We start from the raw sequence: 17,758 nt of genomic DNA, 5'->3' as shown, positions 1-17,758 counted from the left end.
GGAATTTTGTGATTTTTAGGGTTTTTTGGAATGGGGTGAAATCGCGTGCAGAAACCGGAAGTGATCCTGAAAAATGGATTTCGGCGCGGTTCTCCTAAAATATTTAACCGATCGAAGAAAAACTTACACAACAGTTTTAGTTCACTAAGGCCTATATTCTGACAAAATTTGAACGATTTCGATTTTTCGCATTCTGCACTCCTCAGGTGACATTTACGGACTACCCCTCTTAATATTTGTTTCACGGGTTTAGTGCGAGCACTCTAATTCATTGAACTTTCTCTAAACAAAACTACTTTCTTTTGATCTTAAACATGTTTCGAACCTTCTCTATGCATTTTGCACGCCAGTCGGCGCACTCGTAGAGGTTGAAAAGCTGTCTCAGCTTAGCCAAGCCACCGGTAAGGGATTACGTATTTCACTAGCTTTCGGAAAGCGGTCTCTTTGTAAAATGCCCTTCATTCCTTTCTCGCGACGTGGTATCTGTATAAAAATGGACTGGGGAAAATTACCATACTATAGCAGTATATCGAATCGGCAAATGAAGTTTTTACCTTCTGTGAAGGGACGCGCAAACTGGCTGCTCAACTTCATCTTCATCTCGTCTCCTCCTCTTCTTGGGCGAGGGCTTCGAGGATGGAGGTGGTGGGCAGGCCTTGACTTCCTTTAGGAATTTATGACACCAAGGATTAGAAGATATTAATGTCATTTCCAAGATTTAGTTCAAGACATACTTACCCTGAACTCCTGGTTGATTGTCAGGCATGCCCGTTTGGCCTGGCCGCTTGTGAGCGTAAGCTCGTAACAGCCATCATGGACACGCCAAGAGTGCTTCATCAGGGGAGCCAGGTCTGCCAGCTGGGCATCACTTGCCCCGTTCCCCTTTAAGTGGGTTACCTACATCTAGAAACATGAATACAATTTTAATTGTCACAAGGAAAGCGTTAGTGTGAGGGTTAGGGAAAAACCTACCTTCCACATTTTAGTGCTTTTGAATCTCTTGCCCAGGACTGCTTAAGCTATTGAGGAACAGGTGATCAAACCGCTTAACCTCATTGGTTCTGAGGAGGAAGGGCCTGACCACCCTCTTCTAGGCCATAAGCATCTTCATGGTCTGTTAAACAAGAACATCAAGATCAATGGGTGTTATGAGTCACATCTATCGGTGGAATTTACTACATCACTTCGATGTTAAGTTAAATGGTTAGTGGCCCAGTGCTTGCTGCTTTCTTATGCTGCAAGACTGACAGTTCGTAATACCCATCTTGGTCGCAGGTATTACGGCCTTCAGTGTAGTATAAGGTCATGCGGCATAAGGTTTTCAATGAGGGAGGCTCTAAAAATAACAAAGGAACTATGAATTGGCTGAAAATGAAAACATGAGCAATGACTTCAAGTAGTCAGACACTTCCTTTGCTTCCTCCATGGTGATGAGCTCTGCCGCTTTCATCTTTTCTTGTTATAAATTGGAGCAGGCGCAGTTTACATGGCTTGCCATGCTGAGACTGGATGATAACCTTCACCTTTGCATAAGATACCATGGATTAGTTCACATAAATACATAAACTCCCTTTCATTGAGTCACAGTTTACAGTCATTTCGCCCACGGACCATCTCGCCCACGCCAATTCGCCCACGCATAAAATCATCGATCATGCATTTGCTAATTCGCCCACGTGTAGAATCACTTTAAGAAATATGTTACCATGACTAAAAAAAAGTAGTTCGTGATTTACCTTCGTGATTACTTGACGATTAAGCTCAAGACTTCAAAACGCGAACTTTTTATACGCCATAACGGACTCGCCTACGCTAACTCGCTAACGAACGAAACAACTTATAAAGCAATGTAAATGTAACTTTAGCCTTATTAAGCCTCAGATGAATTACTTCTAGACTTTTTTTTATCATTATTTAGCTTACTTGACATATAAATACTTCTTAGAACACAAAGTTTATATATCCGTATTATCGGTCGAAGGACGCCTGACGCCATAGCTTTATATTTCATGCCGCCTAGTCGGTTTCTTAAATTTTACAGCATCTTGAATCGGTTTTTAAACTTTTTAACCAAACTGTCTTCTTATTTGAGTGACCATGGTACAAAAAAAACAAAAAAACAGGAAATTCGGTCTTCGTTCCTCGGGCAAGTCATTTCAGCGTCTCACGGCGAATTCAAGAAGTCAGAAACAAAGCGTGGGCGAGTTTGCCTAAAACATACCGTTGATCGCTTTTCTAACTAGGTTGTTTCATTTATTTACAATTTACTAGTCTTTACGTTCAATAAGTTAATCAGTCAATACACTTGAACGTGTTGTTAAGAAGTCAGAACGTGTTGTTAAGAAGCACCCACTTCTTCTTCACTTCGTCAGTTTTGGTTTTGTTTACACTTCACCTTTGTTGCTCATCATCTTAATAACTCTTTGTCACTTTAATAACTCTAACCCAAATCCTAAGCTAACAACTTTTCATGTTAGATAAAACTCGGGAACTGTACTGGTTAATTCACTAACATTTACACTGGTTTCCGGTTTATAAGTTGTTTCGTGAGTTATGGCGTATAAAAAAGTTCGCGTTTTGAAGTCTTGAGCTTAAGCGTCAAGTAAGGTTGGTAAATCACAAACTACTTTTTTTTAGTCATGGTAACATATTTCGTAAAGTGATTCTACACGTGGGCGAATTAGCAAATGCATGATCGATGATTTTATGCGTGGGCGAATTGGCGTGGGCGAGATGGTCCGTGGGCGAAATGACTGGTTACCGCTGTAGTCGATTTAATCATCACTGCTGTGGTACAACCTATTTTTACGTGATTTCTTGTAGCTGTAATGGCTGGTTCGTGCGCAAGTATTATTTGTTCATTCTTGTAGCGAATGCTACATGTGCTGTGTCAGTGATCTATCCACATTTGAAGGAATAATTTAATGCAGTATTTAACAAATGGGAGTATCAAGAAAAAGAGTGACAAAATGGAACATCATATTACAATGGCAATCTGCATTGTGGTTATACTCTTCACCTTATCTTGGATACCTTTAATAGTGCTGCGGGCAAGTGCAATGCTGATAGCTCCAGTACAGCATACAGCTTTGTGCGCACCTTAGCCTTTTGGAACTCCCGCTATGAATGGTTGCTATAAGTTAAGAGAGTTCCGTGAGGCATGCAGGAGGCTGCTTATTCGGTGTCGGGCTCGCGACTGAGACATGGTCACGATTGAAAATTATAAAAGTGTATCTATTTGTCGAGGGTACTATGTCGAGGGTACTAAATATACCATTTAATATAATTTTCATTGAGCGTATCAAAACTGATATCCGTCCACAGTGCCTGAAGTTAACGTAAATGAACTTGGGGAAAAAGTCTTGGAGCAAATAAGAGTTGTATTTGGAGGATAAGCAATCAAAAGTAAGTATTGCACTGTTGTCGGTAATTAAGAACTATCATCTGTGATACAGCAAATCCCTTATAGTGAATGTTTCCATAAGAATGGACGTTTCAGCTTATGGCTAGCTGCAAAATATCAAATAGTAATTTACCATAAAATACTTTGCTCTTTTCTCAGTTGTAAAACCTGTTCGCAGAACGAAAACAAGAATGTTTGGTTGATTTGATCTTAAAGGTAAGATGACAGCAATTTTTTGAATCATATATATTCTTTAAGTTATGAAGCTTATTATTCCAACTCACAGTTTTTGACTTGTGAACAAAAATAAGTTAGGAAACCGAGACAGTAAGAGTCTATATTGCTCAGGAGCCGGTTAAAGTTATCCACAAGGTAAAGTTATCCAGTATATAGAATTTGTATGGGTTTTATCCGCTGAATAAGGATTTATGAGGAACTGAGTTTCAAAAAGTGAGTGAATTACAGGTTTAGAGAGTTTGCTGCTTCTAGCTATATATATCAAATATCCGATCTTCCAATCGAAAACTCACTTCTCCGAGATTACAAAGTAAAGGTTTGTAAAGGTTTGTCAATTTCATTCTCAAGTTCATTTTTGTCTTCATCTTCACTGTTATTTGAGGTTACAGATTTTGGTTCTGAATCAAGTGAGTCATTATTATCATCATCGAATAAAATGCCATGCTGATCTTCTCCATCAATTATACGTTCATTTGATAAACTTAGAGACTGTTGTTCATAATCATCTGCATCATCATCATAATCTTCATCCAAGTTGTTTTGTTCATAAACATCACTGAAATTTGCTGGTATTAAGGATAGTTCTCCAGAATCATTAGCATTATTATCTTCATCCACATGAATTTCATCATCTGAAAGCTGGTAAGAATGACTTTCCATCTGACTGCTGACAGCAATGAGGGAGGAACCATTTTGTGGAGTGTAAAAGTTATTATCACTAGAATGTGCAGGATCCTGCCCGGAATCCAAGTTTGGTTTGATTGATCCATCATCACTTTTGGAACCATCAATGGAATATGGATGATACAGGAAATGTCGATGAACAGTCCTTTTGTCTCGCAGTTTTCCATTGCAGAGTCGACAATTACATGGTATTTGATTAGGCCTGGCACCTAAAATAATAATAAGTAAAAATTCCATATCATTTTATTTTAATGTCTTCTACCTGTATATGTACAGTATAGCTGGTATAATGCACCTATCAAAGTAAACCCCTTGAGAGGGGGGGGGGGGGGGAGTTCTAACGAAGGGTGGGTATTTGAACAAAATACTTAAAAAATAGGAAGTTAAAGCAGTTTTTGATCAAATATCATGAAAAAATAAAAGGCTAAAGAGGAGATTGCCTTTGAAATTTATTTGCTACTCATATCTCTATAGGAAAAACATGAACGCTTATTTAAAAAGATATAACTAGCTAAAAACTAGTGTGAACGCTTATTTATGCGGTAACCGGATGTTTAGCCCACAAGTCAGTTAGCCCACAACATATCAGCCATCAAATAAATATAGCCCACACGATATCATGTCATATAAATGTACGTATGAAAAGCTTTATGAAATAGAATTCATTTAATTTTAAGTCCATCAAAGCTATAGACGAACATTTAGGATAGCATTCCAGTTGTCCCGATGAAAGTCAAAGATCTATCGCACTGAGATTTGAGTTCAGACGCGAACGACTTTGTTGCGTGGCAACAAAAGTGATAAGACTTATTCGTCAATAAAACGAACCAACAATCGATAAAATTCTCGAAACAAATCTTGGCTTTCTGAACAAAACCATAATTAAAAACATGACTATTTTATCTAAGCGAAGGTTTTTATAAGTATCAAAGCGGTATGGGAAGAAAGAAACACCATGAAACACTGAAAACTTCAGACGCGAACAACTTTGTTGTGCGGCAACAAAGTATAAAGACCACAGTACAGCGCGATATATTTTTGATTTTCATCGAGACAACTGGAATGCTATTCTATAAGTTCTACTATTGCTTTGATGGACTTAAAATTAAATGAATTCTATTTCATAAACGGTTGTGGGCTAAACATCGGGTAACGTAACATATGCTTTCTTGTTGGAAAACTCAAAACGAAGAAAACAGTCAAGTAGCCAGTGCTCATTGACAATATACCTTCAGAAGAAGAAGAGCTCTGTCTTTTGTCTTTTTGATCCTTGGTATCCACGAGTGCGAACAGTACAGTACCTATTCAAGCTAAAAACGTTTTTTTTACGTTTTCCAAATGGACTCTCAGCGAAGTGACAAATGTGACATGACAACGCGACGCGTAACGACAGGACGAATGGAAAAGATGAACCCGCGAGAGAATGGTCAGCAGTAACACCCAATTTTCCCGCTCTTTCGAGATTCGATCTTGTCGTCCGTTGAAGCGTTTGTTTGCTGGGTGTTAGTGTTTTCATATATTTCGACCATTTCTCCTGTTTATATCGATGGATTCTTCTAAGGTAAGCCAAAATTAACATTTATCGGAATTAGAAATACCTGATGGTAAGATTTTTCGCAGTATTTTATAGCCACACTGCTTTCTTAGTCTTCTTAATACGTCGGGGGATTAATTTAAGTCCTCACTATCGTAGACTGGATGTTCACCCGAAATATTAAGCTCATCTGTTGATATGCCTTCCCAATTGAGGATTTAATTGATACGAGTATAAAAAGGATGACTTTTCTGATGGTATTAAGTAAAAAAGTTGTAATTAAAACTTTGTATTGCAATGCATCGCTTTTGGCGCACAAAAAGCCACTCTCGTCCGCCATCTTGGTTCAAGCAATTCCAACACGGCAAAATATAAGCTTATGGGAATTGATGAACTTTGATCGGTATCCGTGGTTTTTACATCGGATGAGTAAATTTTTGACACAAAGAAATATCAAAATAAAATAAATTAAAGTAGCTCTCGATAATATCAATAGCATGTCGAAGTTCAGGTAGAGTGCAACCTCGTCCCCAGGGCCCTCTCGGCCCGACTCCAAAACAAAATGGCGGTCGTCGGGGAGAAGACCCTGGTGTTGGCTGGTATATCACGCGTTTTGATTGGCTCCTGAAAAAAATTCTTACAAGCCCTCTGACTGGTTGAAATTTAATAGTACAAGATGGCGGACTTCTTATCTTCCTTTTGTTTTGTTCCTCGGTGAATCATTCAAAAAAAAAGTCGCGTTGATCATGATTTAAAAAGAAAGAGAACTGACCTAACAGTTTCTAATGAAATCCTAGATGGACATACAAGGTTAGAATAATTGGTAGGACTTAGTTAGATGTTAAAAACCGCCATGAAACAAAGGTGGTTCGAAAGCTTTTATTTACAAACAACTTACCCTGACCTGAAAGTACAAAATGATTAAGCTTACAGTAGAGGGTGCAAAAATGCAACCAAAAACGGTCATGACAAACTTAATTGCGCCAGATTGGTCTTCAAACGGAATAAAAGGAAGATAGATTTGATCATGATTAAGCATGTTTTCAAAAACTTCAATAAAAGCACTTATAATAACTCTTGTTTCAGTTGTTTGCTGTCTTCATTCTACAAATATGAGGGGAAATGGGAATATAATGTAAACTGGCACTACTGACAGAAGTAAAAACCATTAATTTCAATATATTTTGGGAAAAAAGCATATAACAAAATTGTGACTTAAAATTCCTTAATCTAAACTTATTCCCATTTGGTGTAAATTTAAAAGACAAACAAAAGACATCATGCTATTCCAAAAGATGAAATTCCATGTCCTTAAAGTCATTTTGGTATTTGGGGCTAATTTAATAGATCTTCAAATGACATAGATATCAAAATTAAATTAATAGTCACAGGGTTGAAATAGTCACCATCAGTGACACTCTAGTCATTATCACCACAGAACTCTCCACACACTTGAGATATAACTTCCACGACTACTTGTGCAGGCAAAAACTGTACAAAACATTCAATCAGAACATGACTATGCATCAGTTCCAGTTGAAGTGCTTGAAAATCCAGAAGATTCTATAAACAGTGAAGAAAAAGATCAATTACAACTGATTTTTTATCTATTTTAGCCTTTAATTTCTTCGCCATTTATACATCGTGGCAAATACGTTTGCATATAACTGAACCACTGACCACATTTAGCGATAGTGATAGTTGCCACATTTCTCTGGAGCCCTTCCATTAGCAACTGCGTTCTAAAGTGACCTAGAGCAATCCCTTGTCGTCTTGCCTCAGCCCGATCGTTCGTATGTTGTTGGATCTCTGGACGGCTGATGTCGGCTTTGATTGCTGCTTTAAGTGAGCTAATTGCTATTCTCCTACGCAGCCGCTATTATGGAGGCAGTTACCTGAGTTTTTTTATATGTTTTAAAGTGATAAACAAAAATCGCTAATGATTGTTTTATTTCTCTTATTGTTCATTCGAATCATGCAAATGTTTGTCGAACCACGCTATAGAATATAACATTGACCCTCATGATTGTCCAAACGCATTATAGATTGTCAATGATTATGCTAATAGCACTAATGAATTTTCACTTTTGGGTAAATGATTGTCCATAAATGCTACTGTTTGTCATTTGGTGTTATTGAAGTTGAATTTCGCGCACAAGAAAATACAATCCGCGCATATGAATGTACAAACGCGCTATTGATTGTACATTGATGCCTATGAATGTACACGTATATTCAAATATCGTTATTGAAAGTTGATCCGCGCTAATGATGTTACTTGTGGTGTTGATGAAAGTACATTACACGTTATTGATACAACTATTGGCACAAATGAATGTACATTTTCTGTTAATGAACAGCAAAAGGTGTACATATATTGATCAACACCAATTAACCATAAGATTGATGAACATTGAACAATTGAACAGAGGGGGATGTCATAGCACCCCATATATGGACATCGGTATGATGTAAATTAGTTTCTAGGCAAGCCACGACTCGAAGCGAGCACGACGATGTGTACAACATGATTCCATAATAAAATACATCTAAACGAACCCAAGAAACTTCGACATGTGCTATTAAGGAGTTTAATGGAACTGGAATAGTACGTGACTCTGAGAGAATTCCTAATATTCTTAATAAGCATTTTGCATCTGTTGGTTTCAACCTAGCAGCAAAATTACCTCCATCAACAAATAATTTTTCTGACTACTTTCCTACCGTCCAAAATTCAGATTCCTTTTTCTTTCAACCAGCTACACCTGAAGAGGTCGAGTATGAAATTATATTGCTTTCCAACAACAAATCTCATGGTCTATACTCTTGTCCTACTAGAATTTTGAAGTGTGCAAAGAGTTTCTTCGGCAATGCTTTAGCAAAAATAATAAATATTTCAATTCGGTCAGGTAAATACCCCAAAAAACTCAAAATTGCCAAGATTGTACCTGTATATAAAGATGACGATGAAACTGATCCCAATAATTACCGGCCCATCTCGCTATTATCAAATTTTAATAAGATTATTGAAAAAGTTATGTATAAAAGATTGATTAATTTTATCGAGGAAAATGACATTTTATTCGAATCGCAATATGGCTTTCGTAAGGATCATTCTACTCAACATGCTGCTCTTGATATCATAAATGCCATACAGAGTAATATGGATAAAAAACTGTTTTCTTGTGGTATTTTCATTGACTTAAAAAAAGCATTTGACACTGTTGACCATTCGATACTTTTAAGTAAGCTTTATCATTATGGGATTAGAGGTATTATTAATGATTGGTTTGCATCTTACTTGAAAGACCAATTTCAAACAACACAGATCGGAACGGTAACTTCAAATAAAGAAACCACCTTGTGCGGTGTCCCTCAAGGTTCTATTCTAGGTCCATTATTATTTTTGCTTTATGTAAATGATATCTATAAATGTTCTAATAAATTTAAATTTTATCTCTATGCTGATGACACTAACCTATTTATATGCCAATAAAAGCTTAAAAACTCTTGAATTAACTGTAATATTGAACTTGCCAAATTAAGTAGCTGGTTAATTGCGAATAAACTAACCCTTAATATCAAAAAATCCAATTATGTAATTTTTCGTCCGTATCAAAAGAAACTCCCTTTTGAACCTATTGTAAAGATTCTAGATAGCAATCTAAATAGATTCCTTCCTTTGGAGCGAAAAGACTTTGTTAAATACCTCGGAATTCTGATAGATGACAACCTTTCTTGGAATCATCATATAGATTATATTGCACTAAAATAAGTAAAGCTGTAGGAATAATTGCGAAACTAAGACATTTCGTTCCTCTCCATACTCTCCACAATATTTATCGATCTCTGATTCACCCTTATCTTACTTATGGCTTACTTTATGGGGACAAGCTGCACAAATTCACCTAAACAAAGTTCTTCTTCTACAAAAAAGAGTTCTTAGATTAATGTACTTCACTGATAGGTCCCAACATGCCATTCCTCTTTTTATCAGAGCTAATACACTACCAATTAATTTCCGCTACTATGAATCGGTCGCCCTGTTGATGCATGATATTGAAAATAAGCTTGCACCTCTTAATATTCTAAATCAATTTACCCTTGCTACGAGTGTTCACTCATACAACACAAGATTCTCATCATCAGGAAATTTCTATATTAAAAAATCTCAACTGGAAGTACAAAAAAATTCATTCTCAAGATTTGGAGCTAGGTTATGGAATACGATACCGAGCAATTTGCGTAAATTAAAAAAGAAGACGTTTAAGTTAATATTACGTAAAACACTATCTGATTTTCTCCTAAGAGAAGATAGCTATGTTGACACTTCCACTATTGTAGACAGACTACATTATACTTTGAACGTCTCGGACTGAGTCTATATATATTGCGACTATTTATAAATAACTATTTGTTGATTTTCAATACTTGGTTAGTATCATTTTTCCTTTTTCTCCTTTTTGTTTCCCTTTTCGTTTCTTTATTTTAAGTAAACTGTTAGTTTTCCATTTATTTATCGTCATATTTTATTTGTAAATCTTCTAATATTTATTTAATGTGATATATCGCCTCCCGCCTAGATTAGCTTTATGCTATTTGCGGGAGGGTGATAAATTGTGTATATAGAGTCATTATTTTGTAAAAATAAACTTGAAATTTGAAACTTGTTTCCTGAATAAAACTTTAAAGTAAATTCTTTACCATTATTTATTATGGCCAGAAACGCCGAAAATAAATAAATAATAATAATAATATTTATTTATATAGCGCTAAATCCACTAATAGAGTCCTAAAGTGTTTACGTCACGTTGCCATGACTCCGAGGATTTCAAGAGCTATATTGGCGCATCTAATCCTCAAATAATAGAAATAAGACAAAGAGAATCAAGATAACCTTTGACTTTATTAATCAAGAGCTTTATAAGCGAACAAAAGTGCCTTGTAAAGCGTTGTTTTGTCTGAAAGAAGCGAATTCTACAAAGTTCGTGATGGGCCAGTGTTTTCACCCAGACTGCAACCACACATCTCAGAGCCACTGCTGCAGATTCTTTACATTTCCAGACAAGAAAAAGCACAAAGCTCTCTTCGATAAATGGATATCATTTGTTAGGTGAGTTTATTGCTAAGATTATTATGTTTTGACAAGAGATTTCGATTAGCTTTACACCGAAACAAACGCAAAACTGAACAGAGATATGTCGCTCTTGTATGCTCCGACCGTATCTTATTCAAAATAAGTTGAGGTTGGCAAACATTAAAATGTTTAAAATTCTTTAAACAGATTCTACAGTTTGGTTGTCCAGATATAACAGAATTTCACATGTAAACATTGGCTTTGCTTTATATACCCGAGCATAGTGTTCCAGTTTTGGTTTTGACCGGATCCGGTACAGCACAATAACTCACAAACTTTGACTTCTGTTTTTGTCTTTGTTATTTATAGGAGAGGAGACAGGGAGCCTAGTAAGCATTCAAGAATCTGCAGTTGTCATTTCAAAGATGGCCGAAAAGAAAATATGCCAACTATAAACGAAAGAAACAAGCATAAACTTTTTAACAACTTAGACTTGCTACCAGGCAGTCAGCCCAAGCCTACACCTCCACCGAAGAAAAAACTAAAAATGTCTGCATCTCCAACATTACCAACGGTAGCATCTGTACTTGAAGAAATAAAAGAAAACACTGAACCAGAATCCCCTGATTGCCTGAACAAGGGAAGGAGTGTAAGCTTCAATGAAACGTTGTTGGAAATAGAGCTTGATATGACTTCAAGAGAACTCAAAAAACATAAGAAAATGTCAAGCTACTTTAGTGCACATTACTCTGTAAAGAACTTGAGCCCAGAGGTTGTGAGGATGGAGACAGGTCTTCCAACAAAGGAGGTTTTCAACATTATTGTAGGATATGTTTCAAGATTCAAGGGTGCAATAAATTATTATGCTGGATGGAAAGTTGAGGTAATAACAATTGAGGATCAGATATTTATTACTCTAATGAAACTGAAACAAAATTACACTAATCTGCATTTAGCACAGTTGTTTTCATGCAGCGTTGCAACTATTGCTAATATAGTATTGACATTTGTCCACGTGCTGCACTCCCTCTTGTTCAAAGATATCATGACAAGTGTACCATCAAGGGAAAAGAACAAGATGTGCTCCCCTTCCTCTTTTGCTGAGTACACCAGTTGCAAGATTGTAATTGACTGTACAGACATTGAGATAGCTGCACCTAAATTGATGTCACAACAAAGTGCAACATATTCCACATACAGAGGATACAACTCCTTTAAGGTCATAATTGGGGTTGCCCCAAATGGGGTGATAACCTATGTTAGTGATCTATTTCCTGGCTCAGTAAGTGACAAGGTTATGGTTCAAAAGTCTGGACTCTGTAAACATTTGTGTGTCGGTGACCTGATTCTGGCTGACAAGGGAATTCTGATTAGTGATATTGTTCCACGAGGAGTATCAGTGAACATTCCCCCTTTCCTTAACAATGGCAAGTTCACTGAGAGTGAGGCAAGAGCAACTAAATCCATTGCCCAGTGTCGTATCCACGTGGAGCGTGCAAATGCAAGGTTAAAAAGCTTCCGCATTCTGGCCTTTATCCCAGCCTTTTTGAGGTTTCATGCAGACAAACTAGTCCAACTATGTTCAGCACTGGTCAATTTGCAATTCCCACTGATTAAGGATGGCTGTGAAGATTTTGAATTTGACTAAACTTTTTTGTGAGGCTGTAAACTGTTTTTTTCTGTGTTATCAGTTAAACTTGGGCACCCATGGTGTTGTCGATGGAAGTTCTTACATCCAAAGATAATGGCACCCAAAGCTTGATTTGATAGGCCAGTAAGGTTGAACTTGAATTGAATATAAAATAAAGAAAAAAATAGTGACTTTGTATTCATATTGCATCTTTAAAGTAAACTATCAACCTTGGGAATAGGGAGGGGATGCTGCATACATAAAGGGTGTGAATTAGTCTAACTTTTAATTACTCAGTTGATTACAAATACAAATCTTAAATATTGAATAATCAATATTTATAATAATCAATATTTCTTGAGTTTTTGTGAGTGTTTATCTTATCTATGTTTTCAGATGAAAATTAGCATCTGTCTTTTATCTAATAAATTTAGAGCACTTTTTACATGTGCCATTTTGCTGATCTGTTACAATGCAAGCAAAAAAAAAATTGCCAAGACAGGAACTGTTTTATTTTGCTAAGGTTTCCTGTCATTGTCAATTTTAGCACATCAGGCTACAGAGCCAAAAAGTCAATAGGAAGCTTTTACTTTGCAAGATTTTTTTGCTTATCTTGTATGACTGAACATTGGGCTCATTATCTCAAAGTTCTCCATCTACAATTTTTGGAAAAAATTGGTGAAAATAAAAGTCACTCAGGATAGCAATATTTTGCCTCCATGAATCGTCTCTCCTAATCTTAATGACCACAGTGTCTTTAGTGGTCCACACTAAAAAGTAACAATACTGGCGCTTTGTTAGAAACATCTGGCCTTGGCACTGATGCCAGTAGATGTGAGCTGTGCTCAGGGTGTACTGACCATTGTCCGTCTCCTTCAAATAAAAGTCTTTGTGTTTACATGCTTCTTTAATGGTCTCATTCCGATGCGTGTAAGGACACTTGCACTCAATTACTGAGTCATCTCCAACAGGTCCATCTGGGGAAGCACCCAGAACCCCAGACTCATGCAACCATAGGCCTGTCTGTACAGGTGTCAGACCAGTTATCTTCTCAAAGGCTTTCAGAGCCTCAGTCTCATTGTCCTGTCCCCATGCAATTGCTTTTACTCCACTTAAATTGTAGTCTCCAAGAAGACGTTTGTGAGGGATGCAGTGATTCTCTTTGCATGGAGAACAGAGCCAAAATTGCTGGCTGTTAGACGATTCCTTCGGGCTAGGTGCCATGTAGGATTGTTCCTTTGTCCAGCTGTGAGAGAGCTCACCAGATTGATTACATTCTCATCAACTTTAGCATTCTCTATCAGCACTTCTAGTTGTTCTTCAGTCGTAGAGGCCATAAGAAATCTCTCTGAGAAAATAATATCATCGATGGTATTGATTGGAAGCGGAGCAGGAGCCTGTGGTTCGGGACTCAAGATCCAGCATGTGCCAGTAAATTTGTCGTAGCGTTTCAGTTCGTTGTACAGCCACATTTGATCTTCTTCGCTCTATAGTCTTTCTTTTTCGGTGGCATAGGAAACAGTTCAGCAACAGATTGCACAGTTTCTGCTTGTCGTTTTCGCTTCCATTGACACTCCACATCGGTTCTACTGAGATTGTGTGTGCCATACATAAACATGGCCGCCGCGTGACTGCACTTAAACTCGCCGCGAGGACATTTGCACTCCGTGCTTGTTATTTTCAGGTTTTCATCGAGATAAATCTGATAAAGAGAGAACGTTAATAATTAAATTCTTCAACATAAACAACGCAATACAGCTGAGATTGACCTTCGAGTGACCTTCGAGGGCACGTGTAGTGATTCAAAAGAACAACTTACTGTGACTTTGTAGATCTTATCTTTCATGCTTGCTTTAACTTCACCTTTGATAATTCCACCTGAATAGATAAAGCTTTCCACGTGGTTTGATTTCAAGTGGTTTTCTCCTCGATTTATCGATTTCTGTTCTCCAGAAAAGAAAGAAAAGATCGAGGATATCGATAAAGACGCCATGTTTTGATAAGTGTCTTAGGTTTGTTTAGACCGCAAATTTCCGAAGTCATGGCAACGTGACGTCACGCTTGAGGACTCTATTGCTCAGAGCGCTCACTAATAAAAAATAATATATAATTAACTAAGCTAAATAAAAATTGAGATGTAAAAATATGTGAAACAAAACAATAAAAACTGTACTAATTGTAAAATTATAAATTAAAAGCTAACTTAAACAAAATAATAATAATCACAGCAAAAATCGCCGCAAAACTCGCAAAACTAGTGTAAACGGGGCTTAAAGGGGGACTAGCACGAAAATCATCCAAATTTTAATTCTGCTGAAACTTTACTGGAATTATAACCCTTGAAGGTCTAATAATCACTGGTTAAAGTTTTACTGATATTCGGATGTGAAGTATTATATTTTTGCGAATTTATAGGACTCTGTGACGTCATACATTCCACTTCTTTGTATTTTGTAATCAAAAAATCTTCTAGTTTTATACTCTGTATTGAAGAAAAGATACCATAAAACGATTCTAACCGCAAGTTATGTGCGTTAAGTCCCTAAGCGGATCTTTGGGTTAATGTAAAACATGAAGTTATTTACAAAGAAATGTATGAAGCGATGTTTAGTGTTGAGTGTATGATGTTTAGCGTTGAAATGAAAAATGATATTCATCCATTCCTCTTTCATGGAAAAAAATAGTTAATGAAAAGAAAATTAAACAAGGAAAAGCACAAGTTGACATATATTTTTAGAACTAAACAATAAAAAACTAGAAGAGAAAACTAGCTTAAAGAAAGTGTGAGCTGCGTCGGTGTTTCTAATGAAACAGTGAACGGATAAAAAGGTAAATTATACACCTTGATAAGATGAAAAAACCTACCGATCTTTTTCCGTAGCTGCTGCTAGGTTATGGAACTCGCTACCATACAACGTTAGGACTGCTAGTACGATATGCTCGTTTAAATCAGAGCTTAAAACTTATTTGTTCACATCCTGATTTTTTCTTCCCCTTTTATTTGTTCGCATACTGATTTTTTATTGGTATCTATCTATCTCATTGGTATTCATTGCTTTTGACCTCAGGACACTTATGTAAGAGCATTGAGTTCTAATAATGCTCAGGAACTATTATATTATTATTATATTATACTGACGTTTCGGATGCTAGTCTTTCGTAGGAGTAAAAAAGAGAATTAGAAAACGTTAAGACAAATCAAATATAACAATGCCTTATTGACACAAGCGAGCGAAGAAAAAGACAAATCTGAGTGCTGGAGAAAACGGAAGGCTTCGTAGGACCTGTACAAAGTCGCTAGTTGACTTAAAAAAAAGGCTGAGAAAATGCTAGTCGCTACATAAGATTCAGTTGTTGAACTAGTTAGGCAAAGATTACCAAGAGATCTTCTCACGGTTTAGCTGGACTGTTTAAGAAGACTCGGAGATAATATTACTTGTAATATTATCTCCGAGTGCTTTGATTATCCTAGATTCTAAAAGTGTATTTCATTCTAAGATTTTTAAAGGGTTTCGCCTTCAATGTCATTGTGTTTATGCAGATATTCTGCACTCTCGTCTTATAGGGAGTTTGAAGAAAAACCTTGAATTTGAAGAAAACGGCGAAATGTGATTTTTAGCAAAACGACAATTAGTAAAAAAAATTATTCCTTCAGATACATATAAGTTTATACGAGTTTTGATTTTGTAATTAAGACTAATAAAATGATGAAAATGAATTTCTAAAACGCATGCATTTTTAACCTTCGCTTGAGGTCAATCGTATTTCAACTTCTAGCTCACTGGTAAATGAAAATTAGAAAATGTTTATTAATTTCAAAACATAGATTAACAAAGGAAACTATGAAGAATCAAGCAATTCTGAAGGAAATCCTGAGCAAAGATTAGCCTGTGTTTGCGTTTTAAATGAAGCATTTCGATTTTAAAGAAGGCTATAAAAGTTTGGAGTTCCAGATTCAGTTATTCGATGACTTTGATCAGTATGGCATAACCGCTCTGCCTTAAACGGCTTTCGACAATGTTGTTCGAAATTTTGCGGCTGCTATTACAACTTTTTGCGATAGATTCTTAGAGACTTAGATACCAGTGAACCTGGTAACCAAAAGAACATTTATAGATAGGTATTTCAGGAAACGCGATCAAAAAATCCAAGCGCAATTTTTTTTTGTGAAATTTACGAAAGTTTGAAAAATCGAATAAAATAAAGATTTTTCCTAATTAATATGCACGAATCGACAGCCACTAGACGGCGTGATAAGCAAACATAAGATTCAGTTGTTGAACTAGTTAGGCAAAGATTACCAAGAGATCTTCTCACGGTTTAGCTGGACTGTTTAAGAAGACTCGGAGATAATATTACTTGTAATATTATCTCCGAGTGCTTTGATTATCCTAGATTCTAAAAGTGTATTTCATTCTAAGATTTTTAAAGGGTTTCGCCTTCAATGTCATTGTGTTTATGCAGATATTCTGCACTCTCGTCTTATAGGGAGTTTGAAGAAAAACCTTGAATTTGAAGAAAACGGCGAAATGTGATTTTTAGCAAAACGACAATTAGTAAAAAAAATTATTCCTTCAGATACATATAAGTTTATACGAGTTTTGATTTTGTAATTAAGACTAATAAAATGATGAAAATGAATTTCTAAAACGCATGCATTTTTAACCTTCGCTTGAGGTCAATCGTATTTCAACTTCTAGCTCACTGGTAAATGAAAATTAGAAAATGTTTATTAATTTCAAAACATAGATTAACAAAGGAAACTATGAAGAATCAAGCAATTCTGAAGGAAATCCTGAGCAAAGATTAGCCTGTGTTTGCGTTTTAAATGAAGCATTTCGATTTTAAAGAAGGCTATAAAAGTTTGGAGTTCCAGATTCAGTTATTCGATGACTTTGATCAGTATGGCATAACCGCTCTGCCTTAAACGGCTTTCGACAATGTTGTTCGAAATTTTGCGGCTGCTATTACAACTTTTTGCGATAGATTCTTAGAGACTTAGATACCAGTGAACCTGGTAACCAAAAGAACATTTATAGATAGGTATTTCAGGAAACGCGATCAAAAAATCCAAGCGCAATTTTTTTTTGTGAAATTTACGAAAGTTTGAAAAATCGAATAAAATAAAGATTTTTCCTAATTAATATGCACGAATCGACAGCCACTAGACGGCGTGATAAGCAACCAATGCAA

General features: G+C 36.3%; 1 protein-coding gene and 1 pseudogene across 1 annotated transcript; one reads left to right on the top strand and one right to left on the bottom strand.

The window, feature by feature from the left end:
• The first annotated feature begins 10,832 nt into the window (after positions 1-10,832).
• On the top strand, positions 10,833-12,756 carry LOC148908547 (uncharacterized). The gene is made up of 2 exons (XM_089034927.1): positions 10,833-10,971; positions 11,305-12,756. Exons 1-2 carry the CDS (start codon positions 10,850-10,852, stop codon positions 12,581-12,583), a joined length of 1,401 nt encoding a protein of 466 aa, XP_088891053.1. The 5' UTR covers positions 10,833-10,849; the 3' UTR covers positions 12,584-12,756.
• Positions 12,757-13,204: 448 nt separating this feature from the next.
• Positions 13,205-14,581, bottom strand: LOC148908546 (uncharacterized; annotated as a pseudogene).
• Between the last annotated feature and the right edge of the window lie 3,177 nt (positions 14,582-17,758).

This window comes from Actinia tenebrosa, unplaced genomic scaffold (assembly GCF_029948245.1).
Source record: "Actinia tenebrosa isolate PJP-AT-01 unplaced genomic scaffold, QUT_ActTen_1.0 PGA_scaffold3__52_contigs__length_22856419, whole genome shotgun sequence".
Taxonomy (NCBI): domain Eukaryota; kingdom Metazoa; phylum Cnidaria; class Anthozoa; order Actiniaria; family Actiniidae; genus Actinia; species Actinia tenebrosa.
This window is presented reverse-complemented; position numbering and strand designations above follow the sequence as displayed.

What these genes read in the sequence shown, in the direction of transcription:
- LOC148908547 (XM_089034927.1), top strand. Translation starts at nt 10,850, where the DNA reads ATGGGCCAGTGTTTTCACCCAGACTGCAACCACACATCTCAGAGCCAC. An exon ending in AAATGGATATCATTTGTTAG is followed by an intron (nt 10,972 to 11,304) that starts GTGAGTTTATTG and finishes TGTTATTTATAG; the next exon opens with GAGAGGAGACAGGGAGCCTA.